The sequence below is a fragment of the Pangasianodon hypophthalmus genome, chromosome 21, assembly GCF_027358585.1.
Source record: "Pangasianodon hypophthalmus isolate fPanHyp1 chromosome 21, fPanHyp1.pri, whole genome shotgun sequence".
NCBI lineage: Eukaryota > Metazoa > Chordata > Actinopteri > Siluriformes > Pangasiidae > Pangasianodon > Pangasianodon hypophthalmus.
Window position 1 is genome coordinate 4,508,229 of NC_069730.1, and position 25,404 is coordinate 4,533,632.

Below are 25,404 nucleotides of genomic sequence, written 5' to 3' on the forward strand. Positions count from 1 at the left end.
CTCCAAAATCTAGTGGAAAGCCTTCCCAGAAGAGTGGAGGTTATTTTATTTAGCAAAGGGCGATTAAATCTGGAACGGGATGTTGAATAAGCACATATGGGTGTGATGGTTAGGCAGTCTGGAGCACATGATGAGATTCTGTAATTCATACAGTTATCTTGCTTTGCTAATCTGTCAAGTATGAATCCTAACACGTAAATCAAACAACTAATTTCGCATTGTTTAGCTACATATAGCTACTACGTTTTCTGATCGGAACCGGCCTGTGCACGCAACAACCTACAAGTGATACAACCGACTTGTCACTTAGAGGTGTGAACGTAGAGTGAGTCACATGCCTCGAAAAAAATTTTTCACCTCATTTTCCTCCAAATTTGGTCATTTGCCATTTCCAACAAACTATCTATCGCACGACAGGGAGGCCAGGTTTTAGCATGTGCTTCCTCCGAGACACATGAAGCATAATGCTGCCCAAGAAAGAGGTCTTAACAAGTCTGCTTTCCCGAACAAATGCACCAATGCACAAGTTGCTCTTGCCCCAAAATGTAGTCTATCAGCCACAAGGTTTGTTTCCAATATTTGCTTATTTACTTTTACGCTGGAGCTTCAAAGCTATTGTACGTATAAGTGTATTATCGCTGATGAAGCACATTTGCAGTAAGTGGGAAATGTGTATGTATTTTCTTTTCAATCTATTCCTTTAATCCTGTGATAGAATGATAATATCGTACAGTATTGCACTGTGCAGTTATCATACTGTGCAATATTATCTTTATTATCTTCTTTACAAAGAATAAAATACCCCTCTTGAAGGAATGCTGACTGCAGAAACAGGATGTCTTAACCCCAGGCCTCTTTCTCTCTCTCTCTCTCTCTCTCTCTCTCTCTCTCCCCCAGCAGAAGCCATTGATTCCTCCCAACTTAAATGTTTAAAGTTCAATTTAGCAGTTATGGGCAAAAAGGCCTCCAAAGGGAGCTGCTCCCATTGATTATGTGTCAGACCTGCAAGGCAGCAGTTTAAATCACACGTGAACACACAGAGCCGCTCTCTTTCTCTCTTTCGCTCTGTCTCGCGTGTAACACACACCGCTGCTCACACACACTTGCGCTCGAAGCACTCAATCAGTGGCTATGAGCAACTCCGTCTCGCAGATGCACCTTTCTAATCGCTCTAGGACTCCGCTGCCAGGATACACGTGTGTGTGTGTGTGTGTGAGTGAGAATAGTATACAACTTTTTGAGCATTCTATCTCCATTGTGAAACATGCAACTAATCGTACGGGACTGGCTTCCTAGTGTACACACACACACACACACACACTCACACACACACACTTGTATTTATGCATCCTCACTCATCAGTTAAGTGAGGTTAATAAGACAAAAACACAGCTTTTCATGTTACTACAAAACTGAAAAATAAAAAAACCTCCTCTGTCCTGAAGACTTTCCTGGGGCGGAAAACCTCCTAACTGACAGCTCTGACAGTGGAGAATGTTAAATAAACATCTCCTTACAGAAACCTTCACCACATCATCGATTATACATTGTTCTTTTCTAAATGACAACACATTTTATCTGTTTATTATATTTATTAGTCTGCGGTTATCTGAAATATGTCCTTCGTACAAATCCCAGTGCAAGTTGTTACTACAGAAACGATAAAGTGTAAGAACAAGCTCGTGAATATAAACCTGGGATTTGTCTTGTAGCAGAAACTGTGTCTTTGCAGTGCAGAAGTAGAAGATGATTCACCTTCTGACCAATCAGATTTGAGAATTTGCCAGAGCTGTGGTAGGAGTAAAAATTCAGAATAGTAAGCAGGATAATAAACTGTTTATTTCCCCAAAGACGTGCTCAACGCTGTGTACTCCATTTCCATAACGTTCGCAGCATGTGGCGATGAAATCCACAAGTGGACACGCGTCTCGTTTGAGGTGTCGCGATGAACGAGATGCTCGCTTCCTTTGTCCTGTTTATGAAGGATTATTATTTTAAGGTTACGCTTTTGTAACACGAAGCACGAGACGTGGTTCGTCGTTGATTTTATTTCATACTGTTTGTCTCACTCTGTTGAACGTTTAATGTTCTGCGTGACTGCTATCCGAATAGGAAACGCGTCTAACGCTGAAAAGAAAAGTGTTTTCTCAGCTCGAGCTTTCACTTCTCATTACCTTGCTATAGTCCGTGCTCGCTACCATTCATATTCGTTTTTTCCTTAATTTTTTCTGTGTTTATGGAAAATAGGACGACTGCTTGACTGTTTTCAATACAGTAACTTTTTCCACCTCATGGTTTTTTTTTTTTCTTTTTACAGCCGGTTACCCAGGAAGCAGTGGTTCAAATTGATATGCCGTAAAGTATCCTGCTTGATTGACCAATATTACTTGAGCATTGTTTATCAGCAGACACGGAGGATGTCTTTAACGGAAAAAAAAATCCACCCCAAATGACTTGCATATTAATATTATTGCATATGTTGGTCTTTAGTCTAGCTAGACATCACCATCTCATAGATCAATAAGTAGCCCGGCCAAGTCTCTGCGATAACGTCGTCATATGCTGTAGCAGCATTGCATTCTGGAACTTTGAGTCCAACGTTTGCTCCAATGTCTCCACTACTTCTATGCTGGATCTCTCATTAATATGACGTTAAACGTCACTTGAAAAACAGTGACACGTATTTCAATATAAACATATTTAATGCGTTTCAAGGTGGAGTGTTCCTTGTATCGTAGAGCAGAACTGATCTGGGCGCTGTGTGTGTGTGTGTGTGTGTGTGTGTGTGTGTGTGTGTGTGTGTGTTTTGAGCAGAGGTCACTATCAAAGCACTTAAAGAGAAGATCCGGGAATATGAACAGACCCTGAAGAACCAGGCGGAGAACCTGGCGCAGGAGAAAGAGCAGCAGCTCCACAACGACTATGCAGAGAAAGAGAGGTGGGTATGAAGCACATGAACATCCTGCTGTTAAGCTCTAAAATAAGTTCCACATTTTAGGGAAAACAAAAATTAAATAAAACAAGCAGAATGATTCACGAATTATGGTGGCGTCTAAAAGTGAGCAAGTTCACCACCAGGTTTCATTTCATCAAGCGTAAAAGGTTAATGTAATTATCTCAAATTATACTTCTCTCAGGCAGGATGACATCATTATTTACTAAAGTAGTGAAAAAGGAGTAAAAGCAGTCTGGGGTTCAGTTATGTATCAAAACAAGGTGCAGTTAGTTTATTGCTTTTTGAGTGAATTTGAAAAGGGGAAAAAAAGGACGGAAAGAGGATAGAAGAACATATTTGTGATATATAATATATGTAAGTAATAAACCTGTTGAATGCAGCTCATGTCATATTTATGTTTCCCGGCCATGCTGGAAAAAAAAAAACAGCATTCAGTGGCAAACGGCTGTGTGTATGGTGTGTGGGTGTTGTTTTTTTTTTTTTTTTTTTTTTTAAATTCTAATCAGATTAGTCTAATTAGATATGTCACTGTTTAATGTTAGGCTTCAACGAAAGTCATGCAAGTTGTTAGCAGGGAATGTTGTATGACTTTCAAAATGAACCGTCGGAAGGCATGTAAACTTGTAAAAAGAAAATTAAAAGTTTGATAAATGGAGAAGACCACCAGGAAATTGACCCAGTCATGACCCAGTTTCCATTGTGTCACACAAGTTGCAAACCGCTGCTTTAAACGGCTGTGTAATAAATAGCTGTTTATCTCACTAAACAAATTTAAAGCAACATCACATCGAGCTATGAAAATGACATACATGGCAGAACAATACAACAGCGTGTATAAGCAGTTATTAGGATACAAAAATAATATTTTGAGACATGCTTAGGTAACTATATGGGTTAGTAAAAAAATTTATCTGAGTTGCTGAGAATAAATGTGTCCATAAATGGCCCAAGTGAAATTTTTGACTTTCAGCCCGAAGCCCGTTGTTCAGTCACAGTATCCATATTTAATCAATTGTGCCGTTGGTTCTCGCGTACTTCCTCTGCGTCAGGATCCAGTCCTCTTCCTGTCTGGTCAACCAGCTTCCTGTGAGGGTGACTGAGGTGTGTGTGTGTGTGTGTGTGTATGTGTGTGTGAGTGGGCGAGAGAGAGAGAGAGAGAGAGAGAGAGAGAGAAAGTGACTCATTGTGCTTACTTTATTAATATCTCGGTGGTAATATCTCATTGGCTTTATTAATAACTCAGACAGCCATGCTCCTGCAGTTCCACCCTCAAAGTTTGCTTTATTTTCCTAAAATAATCCCTGCTGTTTCTTCAGGCAGGCTGCTCAAGCAGCCACACAGTCCAGTCTGAACATCGTTTCATATTACATAGCTGATTTTAGCTCATAACATAAACTGTTCTATGAAATTTGTGGGTTTTAAAATGGTGGTACAGTGGCATCTTATTTTTAACAGATTGACTGAAGAAGAGCCTGATATTTTACTAAACTGTCATTTCTCCACTTCTGCAGTTCCCTCCATTTTGACTGTTTTGTTTCCCTCTTTCTTGTCACGACAGGAAATTGCAAGAGTCGCATGAATCAATGGCCTCCAGGTTGGAAGAGGCAGAACACAAAGCTCAGAATCTACAGACAGGTACCAGCCTAACGAGGATAAAGTACAATTATTTATTATACATTATATATTAGATATTTGCGATTAGAGGTGTGCCAGTCTGATCCGATCCGATCACCAGTCTGATCCGATCAGGAGTTCTTGGTTGGCTGTTGATTACAAACACAGGGATTAGGGGAAGTAAAACAGTATGAGGAAGTAAAATCAGTCCTGGTGATCCAGTCCTCTAGTAGAAACGAGCTTAAATTCCAGAGTTCCTGAGAAGGTTCCTGAGTGAAAACACACCTTATGTGTATTGGAACAGTATCGGCTATCAGCCAGTGCTCAAACCTCAACGCTCCGGTGCATCTCTGCTTGCGATTATACCACAGCGCTGTTGAATTCTTGGATCTGATTGGTCAGAAGGTCCTGACTGATGTTCTGTTACAGCATATTTGTCAGTAGTTCCAGCTGTAATTCAAATCAGAGGTTTCGTTAATGCACATTGCAACGTTTCTATGGTAACAGCCAATTTACATATGGTACACATAATGTAAGACTAATAATAAACAAAAAAGTGTTGTTATTTAACAACAAACATTTATGGAAGGAGTCTCCAGTTTCAGTGCTTTCCAGCTTATCTCAATCATATGACAAACTGTCTCATTAACTTCAAGAGAAAGAAAAACGAAGGTCTCTTCAGGGAACAACTGTTTATGGCTGCTGTAGCGTACATAAGAACAGGAAGTAACTTGCTTCGTGGGCATTCCACAACATTAAATGTAACTATAAATGGATAAAACATCTTGCTTTGTTTTAACAATGAGAAAAATGACATCAGGTGAAAATAGCTTGAATACAGTCAGTCCTGATCTTCTGTTTCCTATTATAAGATTCAAAAAAATAAAAATAAAAAAAGCACATATAAGATTATTGAACCTGTTCTATAGTTTATATTCCTCATTTCATGCTTGTGATAGTGTTGTTCTTTTCGCAGAAAATTTCGCAAAATTTAACCATTTAATTCTAGAAATAAGCAAAATTATCTGCCAATAGAATAAGACAATTTTAGGATGGAAATGAATAAAAATGTCTAGAAATAGTTTAATAATCTTATATTCGGTTTGTTGTAATTGTTGTAGGATACATTTGACTGTGTTCAAGATATTTTTACTTGCTAGGTAATTAATTTTAAAAAAAAAACAACAACAACATTGGAACATTGCTGTGGTATAAGAGGAGTAAACGACATCATGATGTGCTGTTAATGGAAAATAATCAGCTTCAGTTTCACCCCCATATTTTCCTATAACAGCCGAGTGTTTTATTCCTTACTTGTTGTATGTTTTGACAGTAAGTTATTCTCTCAGAGTGGCGTTACGTTTCAGTTCGGTGTGGAAACTCGGATTGATTTCAAACCGAACAAATTGCAGCCTTTTCCTAACCAGTTGTGAAAGCTAAAATAGTGATAATGATCATGTGTGTTAGTTTGGCCACCACAACGTCTGGAGCTTTGCACAGTGCCAACACACAAAGCGTTTAAAATTAATGATGCAGCCACTCGTGGACATGAAGTCAAGCGCGAGATTCCTCGGGCGCTTTCTGACTTTTTTGTTCTCGTGTTTTTGTGCACAGCACTTGAAACCACTCAGGCAGAGCTGTTCGACCTGAAGACCAAGTACGATGAGGAGTCCACGGCAAAGTAAGTAAAGCAGAAGAAAGTACAAACGACAGAACTGTTACACATTGTGTTCCTTGGTTTGAGCGAAAGAGCTAACGAAGGAATGCAGAGTGTCTGTGAGCGTGGAGCAGTGAAGAGAAACATGAGAGCGAGCACTTCATTTCAGCGAGCACTGAGCGCTGATGAGACACGCACGTCCTTTCGCCTCGTTGTAAACACATTAGGATAGAGATACAGTCTGTACATCACACAGAGCTCTTTCACCCGAGTAGAACTGACGTCTTTTATACACAGTCCTGGATTGAAGGAGTGGAACATTCCTCCTGTCCCCCATAAGCTGTGATGGTTTTTTTCCAGTCAGATTTGGTGACTCTGCCTGAGATAATGTTCTCCCAACTGCCTGTTTCAACAAACCAGTGTGTCCGCTCTCTCTCTCTCTCTCTCTCTCTCTCTCTCTCTCTCTCTCTAGATGTCTTTCTCTATCTCTTTCTCCGTTGATGTCCTGCTTGCTTTCTTTCTCTCACTCACTGACTCTCTTTATTTTTTCTGTCTTTGTTTCTTTCAGTTCTTCTGTCATTCACTATCTCTCTCTCTCACTCACTCGCTATCTCACTGTGTCTCTCTCTTTCTCTCTTTGTCTTTTTCTCTCTTGCTGTCTCTTTTTCCCCGCTCGTTCATTCTCTCTCTAGTTCTCCCTCTTACACTCAATCTCTCACTGTGTTTCTCTGTCTAGTTCTTTCTCTTTGCTGTCTCTCACTCTGTCCTGTTTTTCTCTCTTTCTGCCTCTTTCTGGTTTTCTCTCTCTCTCTCTCTCTCTCTCTCTCTCATTTTCTCACCACTCTCTCTCTCTTTCTTGCTCGTCTTTCTCCCTCTTTGTCTCTCTCGGTCTCATTCTCTCACTCTCTCTCTGTCTTTATTTCAGATCTTCTGTCATTCAGTCTTTCTTTTTATCTCTCTTGCATGCTCTGTCTTTTTTGAGAATCTGTTTGTCTGCTTCTGGTCATCTGTGTCTTTTTTTTTTTTTCCCTTGTCTCACTCTTTCTCTCTTGCTCTTTGTTTAGTTCAGCAGTGTTTTGTCATCAATGTTACAAATGACATTAATCCCGCAACAAGAAGTGCAAGTAAATGAGAACTTTATCTTCAAAGTAGAGGTCTTTGTATCTCTGCCACTCTCTGTTTCGTTATCTTTTCTTTTTTGTTTTCTGCTGCTCTGTCTTCTCTCTCTCTCTCTCTCTCTCTCTCACTCTCTCTCTCTCTCTCTCTGTCGCGGTCATACAGTAAATACTAGGACATTAATTTACGCCCTTAAACTATAATGGTGCTGAAAATGTGCTCTGTTGGTGGGGGTGGTGTGTTCACACTGTTTTTGAGCTCACGTGTGTGTGTGTGTGTGTGTGTGTGTGTGTGTGTGGTCTGAGAGCCAGCTCCTCCCCCTCAGTCTGCCTGTCACACAGGAATGCTGTGTCTGCCCGCCGCTCGCCCGCGGCCTATTTCAGGGCGGGTACCACCCAGCTTACTGGCAGGCATAATTATAGCTGTGCAAACCCAGAGGGCACGCGCCACACACACTCAGACGTGCCACACACATACAACCAGCACGGTGTTTAACACACGCGCACACACACACACACGGCTGACTGGGGATCAGCCAGAAGTGTGGCTGTATGATCTGATCAGAAACTGTTCTATCAACTGATTCTCACACACACACACACATACGCATACACCACACACACAGCTTTATCAGCACCCACTGGTCCACATCAACTGTTTAATGAAGTAAAAGTGCCATGGGTTTGAATTCTTTCCCAATTCAGGCCACATCTGCCAGCAGTTTGCTTATATTTATAATCCTATAATCCTAGCACACACGCTATGTCCCTCCTACTGTTCACCCAGCATCACACCTGCACTCTTGGCTAGCTGTGCTGTGTGATATGTAATTACTGCTCAGTTGTGTGATGGCTCTTGTTTCAGTGTGTTTAGTAAATGTCACTTCTGCTCGGTTTAACCACAGCATCAACCCTGTTATTTGTTAAGTTGCACTACTGGACTGACTACTAGACCGATCACTGACTATTGGACTGACAGCTGGGCTAGGGACTGACTCCTGGACTGACTCCTGGACTGACCACTGGCTACTGGGCTGACTCCTGACTACTGGCTACTGGGCTGGCTACTGGGCTGACCACTGGCTACTGGACTGGCTACTAATTACTGGACTGACTACTGGGATGACTGCTGGCTACTGGACTGACTATTCAGCTGACTACTGGCTACTGGGCTGGATACTGATTACTTGACTGACTAATGACTATTGACTGGACTGAAAACGGTACTAACTACTGTACTGACTAATGACTACTGGGCAGACTAGTGCACAGATTACTGGAAAGGCTACTGACTGTTGAAATGACTACTGACTACTGCACTGACTTCTAGACAAACTACTGGACTGATTACCCACTACTGAACTGACTAGTGACTACTGTCCTCACTACTTGACTTTGTTTTTGATTTTTCTATACAGAGAAATGGAAATCACTTGCCCAATCTGGAATTATGAAAGTAAGCAAAAAAGGGAAATGAGGAAAGAAAGTCATGGGTGTGATCAGTAAAGAAAATGAGAGTATGGTGTAACACATTTTGGACAATGCGGTGTGACATGAAAACAATGAGCAGAATGTTAACAGCCTTCTGTCTCAGCACAGCCACGCTGGCGCCATGCAAATCAGTCACGATCTTATCATGATGATGATGAGGAGAACTCTAATAGCTTTACCACAGCGCTGGTGAATTCTCCGTTCTGATTGGGCAGAAGGTGTTGATTGTTTCCTATAACAGCAGCTCTGACAGAAGTTGCAGCTGTTATTCATATCACAGGTTTTGATCAGTGTCTAATACATTATCGTTTCTATAGTAACGGCATACACATAAAGTAAAATGTATGCTCATTGATATGGTGAAGGGAGATGAAGGAGTCTCCAGTGTCAGTGCTTCGTGATGGTCACTTACCTGCACACCTCATCAGTGTCACATTTAACCCTCCTGTCTTTCTTTCAGTTTCTTCTTATTTCATTTCTTTCCTACTTTAATTTTATTTATTACTTTCTTTCTTCCACACTCCCAACATGTTCTGTTTTTTTTTCGTTCATTTGTTTTTGTCCTTTCTTTTGTTGTTCCATTCTTTTTCATGCTTTTGTTCACTGTTTATATTGTTTGATCTTTTGTTCATTCTTTCTTATTTTTTCTTTCTTTATCAATGCTATTTCTTTATTACTTTTTACTTTATTTCTTTCATTTGTTTGTTGCATCAGTTGTTTATTCTGTTCAGTTGTTTGTTGGTTTGTTCTTTCTTTTTTGTGTTTGCTTTCTTTCATTCATTCTTTTTTCTTTTCTTTCTATATTTAATTTGTTTGTTTGGTCAGTTGTTCCTTTTCTTCAGTTGTATTTCATTCATTCCTCTATTTGTTCTTTTTTCTTGCTTGCTCTTTATTTTTTCTTTCGTTCTTTTGTTTGTTGTTTGTTAGTTTAGTTGATTGTTTGCTTTGTTGCTTCGGTTGTTTGTTCATTTGTCTTTTCATTCATTCTTCTGTTCTTTCTTTTGTTTTCTTTCTTTCTTTGTTTCTTTCTTTGTTTTTTTTTTTGTTTGTTAGTGTAGTTGATTGTTTGCTCTCTTTGTTCAATTGATTGTTCATTTGTCCTTTTTCTTTCTTTCTTTCTTTCTTTCTTTCTTTCTTTCTTTCTCTTACTACCATTTTTTCTCACTTTCATTCTTTCTCCTCATTTTGCTCAATTCCTTCATTTCTTTTATTAACTTTGTAGCTGCAAAGTTGTTGATCATTAAAAATAAATCTCACAACGTACGTAAAGTGTACTTGCGTTGACTAAATGGATTTTCTCGAGCGTTTACACTTCACTGCTGTGTGTTTGTGGGGGGAAAAATGCAAGTTGGATGTGGTGGTGATATTTTTTAACACACGCCTCACATCTCGGAGCCGATGTGGATTAAAACGGAAGCGTGTGTGTTCCTCTGAAACACATCTGCTCTGAGCAGGCCATACATCTCCTTTTGTCACATATGAAGTGCGGAAAGCGAGAGTGTGTGTTTGTGCGTGCACACACACTCGCCAGTGTCAAGTCTCCATTTCCTTTGGCTTCTCCCTACACACACACACACACACACACACACACACACAAGCTCAAACAAACAGAAGCAGGGCTTTATGTCACGTCAGTGCAGCAGTGTTGAGTTCCTCAGGGTGTAATTGCATCGCCGCTAAGAACCGTGTTCCTGGAACTGTGCACGTGCTTCTCCCTCTCTTTCTATCTCTCTTTTTCTCTTTATTCCCTCGCACGACTTGTGTTTTTCCTGTTCTACGCTTCCTGACGTGATGAAGATCCTCTTAGTCTGGTGTAGAACCACGGCACAGTACACCTTATATTAGTTTTATGTTTGTACATTAATTCGATTTTTGATTTGAAATAAACAAAATATGTAAACGAGATGTTCAGAACAGTTTTTGGCTTTAAAATACTAAATATATAGCTATAACTAGCTATAATAAAAGCTCTCCTATTTCTCCATTAATTCAGGTTCATTTTAAAATAAATAACAAATTAACCATGCTAGCAGCAAGACGCTCACTAGGTGCTTCTGAAAAATAGGAAGAGTGTGACTGTAAAGGGCGACAACAGGGCGACGGAAATAATTAGCAGAAATTATTTCTGTATACGCTGCTCTCATTTTTATCGTATCTTTTATGAAAACAGAACAGCGTTCCAGAGTAGATAGATAACCTACTTGTACTTCCAGGTCAATTGTATTCACAGAAATGTCGTGGGAGTATGGCAGGGTTTTTGGGGGGTATTTACGCACACACACACACACATACACACACACACACACACACACACACACACAACTGCCTAGTAAAATGGTCTGAAGAGATTGATCCAGTCTGGGGTGTGTTAACATCAGCAGCCTTCTACTGAGCTGCAAAGTGCCTCTTAATATGATTTCCTCTCTGGGAGCGCCTCAAGATACACACACACACACACACACACACACACACTCTCCCTCTCGCTCTCACTCTCTCTCGCTCACACACACACATTCACGTTTAGATTCTCATGAATCGATCGGCCATTGTGTTCGTCCCTGTTTCGCCGTCCAACACTGATAAATATTTGCCAGGGACAGAATGTGAAAACACACACACACACACACACACACACACACACACACACACTGAGTAGTTGTAGATGACAGTGCTGATCGATCGTGACTACACAATAAAGTGACTGAATAAACAACAAAAGCTTGGAGCCAAACTGTCCCTGCACTCTGATTGGTCACATTGGCTTTGTGGGCGGGAGCAACAGAGATGGACAGTTATTTTTTAGCATCATAGTGTGTTCATTCTTTCTTTACTTTGCTTGCTCTTTTGTTCTCTTTCATCCATTCTTAATATTGTTCTTAATTTTGTTCATTCATTCATTCATTCATTCATTCATTCATTCATACATTCATTCTTTTTTTTTGTTCTTTTTTTTGTTCTTTCTTTTGTGCATGCATTTTCATACTTTCATTTATTCATTATTTTGTTTGTTTTTTCCTTTGTTCTTTCTTTCACACTTTCATTCAGCCATTCTTTCATTTCTTCATGCTATCTTTTCTTTCTTTCTTTCATTCGTTCTTTCATACATTCATTCTTTTTTTTGTTTGTTCTTATTTTTCATGCTTTCTCTTTCATTCCTTCCTTCAGTCTTTGTTTTTTCTTTCATACATTCATTCCATCTTTCTTTTGTTTGTTCTTTCGTTTGTTCTTTTTTTTTTTCCAGTTTTTTTTTTTCCTGAAAAATGACCGAAACACACTGATGAATCTCAGAGTTTGCTGATGAGTGGTGTTAAACAAATTGTTGCTCGACACCAGGAGTGTGTGCGTGTACGTGTGTGTGTATGGATGTGTGCGCGCTTGTGTGTGCGCACTTGTGTGTGCGCGCTTGTGTGTGTGCGCTTGTGTGTGTGTGTTTGTTGACAGTGGGTTATATGTGGACATTTTCTCCCCTCAGTATCTGTCCATTAGCAAACATGTTCCATCGATCCACTCTGAATACGTCAATAACTTTTCTTTTTCTTCTCGTCATCTTTCTCACTCTCTCTTTCCCATGTGAGGAGTGTGTGTGTGTGTGTGTGTGTGTGTGTGTGTTGAGGGGTCTTGAATAAACCATGAAACCAAATCCATTCGTCGCATCTCTCTCTCTCTTACACACACTCACACACTCACTCACTCACATGCGCGTGTGCTGGAATGTGATATTTAGACCCACTGGTGTTTTTGTGTGTGTGTGAGAGAGGAGAGAGGAAAGGCACAGTGGTGGGTGGAGGTACAAGGCAGCTGCGTCATACACGTACCCCGTTTCTCTCTGTCACACACACACACACACACACACGCACGCACACACACACACACCCTGGGGACTGTGTCAGTGAAGTAGACTCTCGTTTGGTGAAATTCTAATGCAGTACTGTACAACACACACCTGTCTCTCCTCCCCCCGACTGTCTGCCTCTCTCTTTTTCTCTCTCCCCATCTGTTTTTTTCTTTCTCTCTTATTCTGTTTTTCTTCATATCTCTCCCCTGTTTTGTGTTCTCCATTTTTTACTGTTTTTCTCTCCCTCTTTCATTTGTTTGTTCATTCTTTCATTCATTCTGTCTTTTTTGTTCTGTCTCTTTCATTCTCTCACTTTAATTTATTTAGTTTGTTTTCTCTTTCATTCAGTCTCTCTGTTTTTTCATTGTTTTATTTTGTTTCTTTTGTTCATTTATCCTGGCTCATTCGTTATTCCTCTTTTGTTCTGTCCCTTTCTTTTATTCTTTTGTTCATTCGTTCAGTCTCTTTCATTCTGTCTGTTTCTGTAGTTTGTTTATTTTTTAATTTCTTTCATTCTGTCTCTTTCGTTCATTGCTGTTTGTATTTGTTCAGACTCCTTTGTTCATTCTTTCATTCGTTCTGTCTCTTTTGGTTCAGCGTCTTTCTTCTGTTTTTGTTTTTCTCGTTTTCTTACTTTTGCTCTTTAAAAAAGATTGTTCTTTTATTTGTTTGTTCTTTCTTTTATTCATTCTTTTGTTCTGTTCCTTTTTGTTTTGTCTCTCACTCTCTCACTCTTTGACGGCCCGTGTAGCGCTCTCGCTGCTGTGCTTCGAGTAAGGCGTAGGGCTGACCACACACACACACACACACACACACACACACACACAGAGCTGTGTGCAGGTCAGTGCACTCTCTTTCTCGTTCTGTTTTCCCTCCCTCTGTCAGTCCGTCACTGGGCAGAGCGCAGCGTTCAGGAAGCAGCTCTGTATCACGCTGTATTTTTAGCCGAGGCGATTATAGCCGTCATGTTGGATTAAAAATTCCTCCACACCGGCCGCGTAGTGATGGGCGTGATGGATGAAGCACAGCGATGATGCGGCAGAGATTTAGTGTGAAGAGAACGTTAAAGCCGCTATAGCTGCCGGCTTTCCATCTGAACGTACATTCTCCAAAAGTCAGCAAAAGAAAAATGTCTCTCTCACACACACACACACACACACACACACACACACACACACACACACACTGCGTCTGTTCTCAAAATCTGCTCCATGTTACTCAAATCCTGAATATTACCAGTAATGCTCATACTTGCATCATTCTCACATTGCTCAGAAAGTGTGGTGTGATTTTTTTTTTTTTTTTTTTTTTTTTCCCTTATTAACTGTTTATTGCCGCTACAACGTAAGTGGAAACAAGAACTAACTTGTTTGACAGACATATGACAACATTAAATGTAACTGTAAATGGATAAAAAGCAGGACATGTCATTCTTTAATAAATAAAAAGGTAATGGTTGGAACATTTCTGTGATGTAAGAGGACTTCAGGGCTTTCTGTTATTGGAAATTAGCTTGAGGGTTGTAACAGCAGCTCTGCTCCTTGTTGTTGATTATGTTTCTGTAACAGCACACCCTGAAGTGTTTTACTCCTTATTTAATCAGCCACAGAAAAGATATTCTGTTTCATATTTATGTTATTTACACTTTATATTTATATTCATGTAAACTCAGGTGAGACATAAAGTATGAACCCTCTTTTATCTGGAGGAATGCACACCGAGCAACACATAAACACACACACACACACACACACACGACAAATAACAGGCACAGGAAAAAGCAAGACTCATTTTCTCTTTTCTCCATATTTGTCTCCTGACCCGTCTCTCTCTATTATAATATTCCCATAATGTTTTCTCTCTCCCCTCTCTCTCTCTCTCTCTCTCCCTCTCCCTCTCTCTTGCTCTTTCTCTGTCTGTCTCTCTCTCTTCCTCTCTTTCTCTGTCTGACTCTTTGTCTGTCTGTCTCTCTCTCTCTCTCCCCCATCTCTCTTTCCCCTTTCCTCGATGTCCCTGGTTGAGAGCTGAGCAGCAGGCCGGTTGCGTGTCAGCCGTTTTGTCTCCTTTAAAGATTAATGGCTTATCGATCGGTTGCTCTGGGCACGGCTGCTCTGCCTGCGAAACTGCCGGGATCTGGAGCTGCTCGCCAGCCTTGACTGTAAACACTCAGAGGGAAAAGGGGAGTGTGTTAGCAGCTCACTTGGCCCTTTGCCATGTGCTCAGACTGGTTCACGTGTGAGAATGTGTTTTGTATATTACATTACTGAATTTATTTCTGTAGATATGTGGATCGCTCTAGCTTATGATAAACTCCGAAACATTGCGGCAACCATTAAGACATCAATGTGCCCGCTTGGCGGTTACCATGGTGACGCTGGCATCTCCAGAGCAAGGATTTCCGAGTTTCTATAACGGCACAACTGCCTGCTGGTGATGTGTCTTAAAGGTGGAAGAAATTTTAACAGCAAGTGCTTAGGGAGACCTTTGTGGTCAGACTTCTTCTTCTTCTTCTTCTTCTTATTATTATTACTTCTAGCTATCTAAAAACACGTAGCATTCATGAAAAACCTGTCAGATCTACGCTGAATTCTAGCAGACAGACAAAAGTCATGAAGTTACCGGTTATTAAAATGTCGGCCGTGCTCTTGTACCGTCTCATCGTCATCAAAACAAAGAAGAGCACTTACACACACAGATGACAGCAGACAAAGCGTTAATATGTTTAAACAACCTAATTTTTGTTATTTTAAGTTATTTGTAATATTGTATAAGTAATATTGTTTTCCTGTATATGTTTTCCTATATTTATATTTCATATAAATGTAGAGGAAGGTGCAGCACCACCTGGCATTGGAGTAAAATATATAAATATAATTTTCTCTCTTCTCACCTTTTTTAGACGCTAGACCTTTTCTTGCGGTTGAAAAAGAGAAATGTATAAAGACAATTTTATATATATATAGTGGAAAATGTCACAGTTTAACCCTGCGAAGGGTTTTCTCAGGCTGCCACGCATTCATATCCGATTGAAAATGTAGATTATCCCTTTTTTTTTAAGCATTTTTTTTTTATTAACGTTATAATAGTAAGTAATAGCAAGCAGATTTACCTATTTTAACCTTTCAGACTTTTCATAACTATGTTCTTTTTCATTGTAGTTACTGAATAATATGCTTTAGGAAAAATAGCTGAATAAAAAGGTGCGTGTTTAAGGGGTTAAACTGAGACAAGTACATAAATTGCAGTACATATATTTAAAAAAAAAAACAAACAAAAATTTAAAAAATTATAACATTGCCAGCCAAAAGCTTGCAGTTAGCTAGCAACGTTAGACTAAGATGATACACTGTGATACAAGATACACAGAATCTTTGTCAACTCAAAAGTTTTGCTCTGGAGCCCAAACTCTCACAGTCTTTCCATCTCAAGTGTTGCCTTTTAAATAACCACTTTTTTTTTCCTTTTCTGAGTGAAACACAACCATTAAATTTCACCTTTTCGTAGTGACTCCGCCTGATCCACTCCACTCACCTGGGATCCACCATCCTGTTCTGCGAAACATTTTCCCACACGAATATATCACCATATCCTGCCTCCTGAGCCACATTTGCCCAGCGCTCACAGCCGCCGTGTCACTAATGAATGGTTGCTCAGGATGACATGTTTGCGTAATGCGTGTTGGATCTTGTAGGGACTGAACACTGATGGATGTAAACACGACGACAACAATACAACAGCATGAATTCCACCCAGAGTCTGATGCTAGCAGGTGCAACACTGGGCTAAATTTGTCCAAACAATACCTCCATACCTGAAAGGAAGTTTCGGTGAGACTGTGCCCACTCAGATTCCTGTTTTTTGGGTGACAGGAGTGGTTCTGAGAGTTCTGCTGTTGTTGAGATGCTTTTTTGCTCACCACGGTTGTAACGAGTGGCTGCTGCCACGTGATTGGCTCATTGGATAACTGCATGAATGAGCAGGGGTGCAGGTGTTCCTATTAAAGTGGCTGGTGAATGTATATTACATATATGTTATGGGGGCATTTGGTGGTCACAAAGGGTTAAGAAACACACAAACACGCACACACAGACAGACTGTCCAGTGTCTCTTAATATCACCTCTATCACTAGATGCTTGCTCTTCTACCTCCTGGATCTTTTCCCAAAATTCTTGTGTATCCGTCCGTGTGTGTGTGTGTGTGTGTGTGTGTGTGTCGAGAGAGAGTTATGAGCTTCATTTGGAGCCAGGGTGATCCCTCCAGACGTCCCTGAAGCAGAGGCTCCTGCCACGTCTGCTTTATTTATAGGCGACTGCTGCTAAATCATTAAGAGCCAGGCACGGCTGATCCTATAGGGTTCTCCCTGAGTGTATACACACACACACACAGTGTGATATGAACACAGCTCCCACAGGATAATGGAGGGTTCAAGAGCAGTGCACATGTAGGCAGACCAGACCAAGCGCACTCCCTAGTCCCTTCTGCTTTTTTTGTCCTATGTCTGTGTCGTCCTTGTTCTTTATGCGTGTGTATTTTGTCCCACTGTGTGTTATGTGTTGCATGTGCTGAGACATTGTGTTGCAGTCGGTCACATAGGGTTTAGAGTGGTGCTCATTAGGTAGTACATGCACACGCGTACACACACACGCACACATGAGCTGAGTACCAGAAAAAGCAATTATGAAGTTATACAGCAGGTCCATCTTCTTAAATACAGGAAGGAGGAAGTGGGGGTGAAAGAGTGAGCAGGGCCGGATGAAGCCCGAAGATTGTGTGTGTGTGTGTGTGTGTGTGTTTGTGTGAGAGACAGAGAAGTAAGAGAAGTAACAGTGCCATCCCTACTTTCTCAACACACAAACATAATAACCTGTCTTTTTTTGGTCTTTTTTGTTCTCACTCGAGAGAACACGCCTGCTAGGGCAAGAAGCGAAAGAGAGCGAGAAACAAAAAGCCAACAGGAGTGTTATGAGCAGATGCAGCGATGAGGAAAAAGAGGGGGTGGTGCAGGGGAAATGAAAGTCTAATGGTCTAAAGCTGAGAAATGTCGCAGCGGCCCTGGAGGATTTGGCCAGGGCTGCACAGGATATGAGAAAGACAGACAGACAGAAAGGAAGGAGGGTTAAAATTAGCCAATGCATTTGACCAGACCAAAATCAACTCAAAATCAAGATCATATCAAAATACAAGAAAACACTTTTAGGCCCTGATTTAATAAAATATCCGTTTACGCATTCTGATTTGCATGTACAAGATTATTTACAGATGATTATTGTGTGAATGACATCAAATACAAAGTGGGTGGGGTGGGTGATGGGGTGTAGGGGGATGGAGATGGGGTGGGTGGATATAGTCATGGGTTGATGGTATAATAATAGTATTTGGGGTAAGGGGGCGGCTGTGAGGTATTGGTTATGGGGTGATGAGGTAGGGTAATGGGATAGTTTGGTGGGGTACGGTAATGAGGTAGTGTGATGGGATATGGGGTAATGAGGTAGTGTGATGGGATATGGGGTAATGGTGTAGGGTGATGGGATATGGGGTAATGAGGTAGTGTGATGGGATATGGGGTAATGGTGTAGGGTGATGTGTGTGGGGTAATGATATAGGATGATGTGTGTGGGGGTAATGGTGTAGGGTGATGGGTGTGGGGTTATGAGGTAGTGTGATGGGATATGGGGTAATGAGGTAGTGTGATGGGATATGGGGTAATGATATAGGATGATGTGTGTGGGGGTAATGGTGATGGGTGTGGGGTTATGAGGTAGTGTGATAGGATATGGGGTAATGGTGTAGGGTGATGTGTGTGGGGTAATGATATAGGATGATGTGTGTGGGGTAATGGTGTAGGGTGATGGGGTTATGGGGTAATGAGGTAGTGTGATGGGATATGGGGTAACTGGGTAGGATGATGTGTATGGGGTAATGGTATAGGGTAATGGTGTAGGGTGTTGGGGTTGTGGGGTAATGAGGTAGTGTGATGGGATATGGGGTAATGGTATAGGGTAATGGTGTAGGGTGATGGGGTTGTGGGGTAATGAGGTAGTGTGATGGGATATGGGGTAACTGGGTAGGATGATGTGTATGGGGTAATGGTATAGGGTAATGGTGTAGGGTGATGGGGTTATGGGGTAATGAGGTAGTGTGATGGGATATGGGGTAACTGGGTAGGATGATGTGTATAGGGTAATGGTGTAGGGTTATGGGGTAAAGTGGTAGGGTGAAGGGGTATGGGGGGTAGTGGAGAGGGGTAGCCTCTCCATCTCTCTCTCTCTCTCTCTCTCTCTCTCTTTTTTTTTTAATCTCGCTTGAAGTTAATACGACAAAAACTCCCATATAGTTTTTATTGTAGAAGATAAATATCTATAAACTGCCGATTTGTCACACGCTGTCCGTTTGCTTTGTGTCTCCATGGAGAGTTTTTGTGACTCAGTCTCTCTTACTGTGGCTCATGTAATCCTACACGTCCTGCTCTGGCCAGGAGGAAATTGAGGCTTACTGAGTCACATTTACACCCTCAGGTTCTGCTCCCGTACACTTCATTCATGCTGTCTTGCTCAATGTCTCAGTTTGAATGTGGGAAACCTGACATCCAAAAACGTCCAGGACAGAAAAACCCCTGAAATATCATGACTAAGGTGCTTGGCTAAGGTTTGGGAAGAAATGATGACATAGTGAGTGCTAGTTTTTCCTCTTCAGAATATTTGCTTTATGGTAGTTGATGGAAACACGATGATTTGCATTTTCTTTTGTCGACATTATCAGAAATTGGCTCAGTTTCTTGTTTTCTTTCTAAAACAGGGGTCTGACTGCAGTGGCAGCTGAGGGTTATTAAAATAGAGCAAGCACAACTTTCTACTGTGGACTGCACAGCTAATCGGTTTTAATGTACCAAGACTAAAAATGCCTTTTTTGCTCCCCAACTTTTGAATTAAAATCTTGGGCATTTCAGTTTCTTCTCATAAATATGAGCATCAAAAGGCTTTTCTAAAATCAGGTCAACATTGGCAGCGTCTGTCATCTTGTTCCAAAACACAGCTAAGCTGCTGGCTGAAGAAGCAAGTGACATAATCAGAATATAAACAGAACTTTATACTTACAGTTTATTTGATATGTTTGCAAATTATACCTACAGCAGGCTCCAAGCGATTCCAACTGGTGCAGATATGTTTAAGTTTGACACGTCAGTCATGTTTTACTGATTTAAACCCTCTAAGGAATTGCATCTGTGGTGAAACATGGCCCATAAGCAGATCGTTTCCACACCAGAAATACGCAAACAGAAATAAAGAACTCTGCCAGGTTCATCACATGGCAATATTGTAGATTACAACTTTTCTAATATATCTTTAAAACTATATTATTATTATTCCACTTCTAGAAACACGTTAGAAAATGATATCATATGTCAGGGACTGATATATTAATATTAATGGATTAATAGTGGCTTTTCTTCTTTTGGCCACCAGGTGACACTAATGTGCGTCATGATGTGTAATAAAAAGCCTCTCATTTTCTCTCTTTCCTTCTGTCCTTCCTTTGATTCCTTTTTCTTTACCTTCCTTTTATTTTAATCCCATTCTTTCCTTACTTTTCCTCTGTTTCTTCCTTCCATTCCCCCCTTTTTCCTTTTAATCTTAGTTTATTTCCTTCCTTCCATTCATGTCTATTTCCTTCCTTCCTCTTTTCTTTGTCTTCCATTTACATCCTTCTCTTTTGTGTTTTTTCTTCTTTTCCTCCTCTTTTCTTGTATTATTCACCTTTCCTTCCCTTTTATACTCTTTTCCTTGTTTTCATACTGCTTTCCTTCTGCTTTTTGCTCTGTCTTCTTACTCTTTCTTTTGTTCATCCTTCTTTTCCTTCCTTATCTGTTTGTGTAGAGTGGTATCTAGGTCAGGTGTGTGTGTGTGTGTGTGTGTGTGTGAGAGAGAGAGAGAGAGAGAGAGAGAAAAGCTCAGGTAGGCTCTCCAGAGTGCAGTGAAGAGTGCTGATTAAGAAGTCCTTTCTCTCTCTCTCTCTCTCTCTCTCTCTCTCTCTCTCTCTCTCTCTCTCTGTTTCCCGCTCTCTGTTTCTCTCTCTCTGGCACACGTGGCATCACCAGCATCCACCTGCTGAAACCAAAGCAGTTGTGCCGTCCCACGCTTGCACACACTCTCTAACACACACACACACACACACACACCCACCTCGTCCCCACGGCTCTGGATTAATCAAACCCAATCAAACATAATCGGCCGTTTAATTGGAATTCTAATGGTCTCTTGATTGCTCAATTAGACTCCAGGGATGAGGGGTGCTTAGAGACAGTTGCTAGGGCCTCTCTCATCTGTAAGCGTTATGTCGCTTAGCAGCAGGTCCATGCTCCCTGTACGTACACACACACACACACACACACACACACACACACACATTGAGCCACCAGGCATCAAACCTGTGGCCAGCCTGATTGCACGTCATAAAAGAATAAAATCGTATCACGTGTGCCGTATTGTCGAGAGCAGACAAAATAAGAGTCTGTCAGACCGGTTTGTCATTTCCCCTCGTTTCATCGTGGCTTATAAGGTGAGCAGCTCTACCACTGACCACAGGCACACATACACAAATGCCATGCTTTGGAATCTGCATTTCCTTTGTAATTCCCAAATCCATCCAAATCCAGTGGTTATTTAAAAAAACGCCTAGTACATCTGTGCTTTAATTAAATAATCACATTCTCGATGCATTCGGGTTTTAATAGGAACAGAATCACTTAGCATTAAACACACACATACACACACACACATGCACACACAAAACCTTCATGCCATCATAATGCAGCTTTAAAAGCAGGCGTTCATGTTTACCCTGTGTGTGTATGTGTGTGTGTGTGTGTGTGTGTGTGTGTGTGTGTGTGTTACACCCCTTCCATGTAGGTGTCCTTGCTGAAATGATAAATGAAACATGTGACCTCTCTGCCCCACAAACACACCCGCTCCAAAAGACATCTGTAATTAGAGCCCCAGCGTTAATTAACATAATTAAGTTCTTCATGCAGAATCACCTATAATTAGATGTTAGCTTGTTAGTGTAATTAACACACTGGCATGACTCTTCCTGGTGTGGGTGGAGGAGTGTGTGTGTGTGTGTGTGTGTGTGTGTGTGTGTGCGTGCGCGCGCACCCTAGCACCCCTGTCAGACAGCTTTACACAAACACAACAGCAACTGGGACACACAGGGCGTGGCCCTTACAACTGGCAGTTAGAGTTCATTGGGTTTCACTGTTTTTTAGGGCAGTGTTCACAGTACACACTCGTTTCACGTTGCTTTTACGCTTTTCTGTCAGACTCGTCTATCCAGGCTTTAATATTAATTACTATCCATCTACTGAGTCTGTTTACTGGCTTACTTTACATACTTCACTTACTTAGTTTACTTACTTTACCAATTTATTTACTTATATTCCTTATTTAATTTACTTACTTAGTTTATTTGCTTACTTTATTTAATACCTACTTGGTTTACTTTACTTACATTATTTTTTTTTACTTACATACTTAATATTACTTTATTTACCTTACTTTACATACTTACTTTATTTTATCATTTTAAGGTAGTACTTAATTTACTTTACATATATACTTTACTTAATACCACTTTGTTTACCTTACTTTACAAACTTTACTTAATTTACTTTACTATATCACTTTAGGTAATAATTTATTTACTTTACTTACATACTTTATATTACCTTATTTATCTTACTTTATTTACTTCAAACATTTACTTTACATACATACTACACTTAATGTACTTTTTTACTTTACTTAATTTACTTTATTACATACTTTTTTACTTTACTTTACTTAATTTACTTTACTTACTTACTTGCTTGTTTACTTTTCTTAATATTTTTAAATGTATTTTGTGTGCAGTGTTAATGCTTGATTAGTTTATTGAAACAGGCCAGATTTACCCTTTCCTTTTTACCCGAAATTTTACATTGTTTAGGTTTTCTTAGTTTTAAGCACAGTTTGTGTATGACCTTGAAACTGGTGATACTGATACTGATAATACTGGTTTCACTCTTGTGTGCTGAGTGACATTTAAAAGAGCGTCACATCAGAAAGTCTTGGAGTTGTGTGTGTCCGAAGGGCACAGCTTACTGATGAAGGACACACAGTAACTGGGATGCCAGTAGCACGGTGCTGCCAGTAACACTGTGTCCTTCAGCAACATCCTCTGAACAAGTGTGTGTGTGTGTCTGTGTCTGTGTCTGTGTGTGTGTGTGTGTGTGGTATCAGCCTCCCTCGAGCTGGTGAAATGAAAGTGATAAGTCTCAGACCCTTTCTTTAAAGCAGGTCTGTGTCACTACACCACCATGAGGAAATTTGAAGAACTGCTATTGTTAACATTAAGCTACACTGGCCTGAGTGATGTTAACTTCTCATACAGTTGCAGTGACTAGCTGTAAGCAGCCCTTTTAATGGAGAGAATCAGGAGAACGATATTATATCAGATTAGCATGAATAACGCAGAGCCTAAAAAGTGTATTGCTGTAATCCCTGTGTTTTCCCGCGAGTTAGTCCAAGAGGCTTAATCAGGACTCCAGAGCTCACTGGATTACACTGAAACTGAGAGGGCTTAATGGGCCTTAGTGTGTGTGTGTGTGTGTGTGTGTGTGTGTGTGTGTGTGTGTGTGTGTGTGAGAGAGAGAGAGAGAGAGACTCCACCACTGACACAATAGTGTCAAATACTTGCAGACGTAAGGACTTTCTTTTACACACACACACACACACACACACACACATACACATAATGATCGAGGCTTGATCTGCAGAAGGACGTGGTCCAGTCCTGCCTCTAACATTTAAGCAGCTTCATTTTCCCACATCTTCATACTAATTTTAAACTGGTGTCTGAAAAGGGAAAAAAAATCGGTGTATTCGTAAAGAGAATAAAAAAACTATTATAAAGTCAAGGGTGATGGAAAAAGCCTGTTTATATAAATATTAATTCAGCAAATGTGTGCATTTTGGATGACCATGATGTTCTTTACTCAAGGAGATAATCTTAACAATAGCTGCATTTTTAAAGTATATTGTAGTAAAAAAAAACAGCATTGTGGTGATGTTTTATTGTGAAAACAAGGTGTGCTGCTGGTTTCATTAAACGTACTTGTGCTTTCTCCTCAGGGCCGATGAGATCGAGATGGTCATGACCGATCTGGAGCGAGCCAATCAGGTAAGATGCAGAGCTGTGATCTTTCAGGATGTAAGTTATATAAATCATGAGTTCATATCCTGACAGCTTTTCATTGGCTTAATGCAGGAAGCTCTGGCATAATGGGCTGACATCACTTCTGCTATCAAAAGCTTAGTCAGACTTTTGTATGTTGTGAATGTTTACGAAAGCAGTCCATTTAAGAAGCACGTTTTTCAGGGCATTTTGATTCAACCCTTCAGCTTACAAAGAAAACGTTGGCAGCAAACTGATAATGATAGTGTATCACGTCAAACAAAAGGGTTGATTAAAGCAGCAGTAAGTTACATAGTTCTAAATATGTGACTATGTGGCTTATGTCATCATAGCAGGAAACAAGAAAAGTTGCTGAGTCCATGTATATGATAATGAGAGCAGCTCTAAGTCTATAGAGGAAAATGTAGGTGTGTCTTTGAATCCATATATGGAGGCCATTGATGGGGTGGCATCACATATTTTGCTTAACCTGTGCTAATTTTTGAGAGGATATCTGAGAAAGCTTCAGGTCTTTAAGTGCAATATTAAAACTACTAAGTACTGGATGTCTACTCAGAAACATTTGAAGGGTGTGTGTTTGAGTTCATATATGGGCTCACAGACACACCCACTGGTCTGCTCTAATAGTTAGTGGAATTTATTGGAAATTTAATGGGAAATCATTGTGCATCCACAGAGAGCGGAGACAGCCGAGCGAGAGGCTGAGTCACTGAGGGAGCAGCTCACGTCGGCTAACAAGTCCCTGCAGCTGGCCACACAGATCCAGAAAGCTCCAGATATGGTATTGGCTTCAAACGCTTCCTCACTACACAATTTGGGATTTGTAGTAGTTCTGGATATGTAGACACTTACTGTCCTGGGTCACTGATTGTGTGTGTGTGTGTGTGTGTGTGTGTGTGTGTGTGTGTGTGTGTGTGTGTAGGAGCAGGCGGTGGAGGTGGTGTCGCGCTCGAGTCTGGAGGCCGAGTTGAGCGCTAAGGAGCGGGAGATGGTGCAGCTGGTGGAGGACGTGCAGAGACTGCAGGCCAGTCTGGCCAAACTGCGCGAGAACTCCTCCACCCAAATCAGCCAGCTAGAGCAGCAACTCAGTGCCAAGAGCGCCACACTCAAGGTCCTCTTACAAACCCCAAACACACACACACACACACACAGAACATACCCATCCCGTTTAATGAAATATACTATTCCTCAGTTGTTATTCTCAACCTGTCCATTTCTACAAAAAGACATAGCTGAGGCGATTAAAAAGAATAAAAAAAAGAATCTTTTTAACACACCCTTGATGACCTTTTTTGGCTCACCCACGTGTGTATGACCTACATTACATCGCTACTTCGGTACCTCAAAGGACAAAGGGATTACAGGGTGTTTCTCTCAACACGAATACACTCATCATTGGCAGTAGGGACAAATCTACTTGGACTAGGAATCAGAGATAAACTGTTAAATATTACATTTTTATATATAGCATTTTTTTTGTACTTTAAAACCATGGCATGGTAGATT

At 40.7% G+C, this 25,404-nt stretch overlaps 1 protein-coding gene across 4 annotated transcripts in view; it reads left to right on the forward strand.

Annotated features, from left to right (window-relative positions):
* cux1b (cut-like homeobox 1b) overlaps positions 1-25,404 on the forward strand; it is a 156,593-nt gene that overhangs the window by 85,406 nt on the left and 45,783 nt on the right. For all 4 annotated transcript variants that reach the window (XM_053227554.1, XM_053227555.1, XM_053227556.1 and 1 more), the window contains exons 6-11: positions 2,815-2,938; positions 4,515-4,591; positions 6,185-6,251; positions 23,835-23,883; positions 24,575-24,679; positions 24,821-25,009. In XM_053227554.1, the coding sequence (XP_053083529.1) occupies positions 2,815-2,938; positions 4,515-4,591; positions 6,185-6,251; positions 23,835-23,883; positions 24,575-24,679; positions 24,821-25,009 (611 nt within the window). The remainder of the gene's footprint in view (positions 1-2,814; positions 2,939-4,514; positions 4,592-6,184; positions 6,252-23,834; positions 23,884-24,574; positions 24,680-24,820; positions 25,010-25,404) is intronic.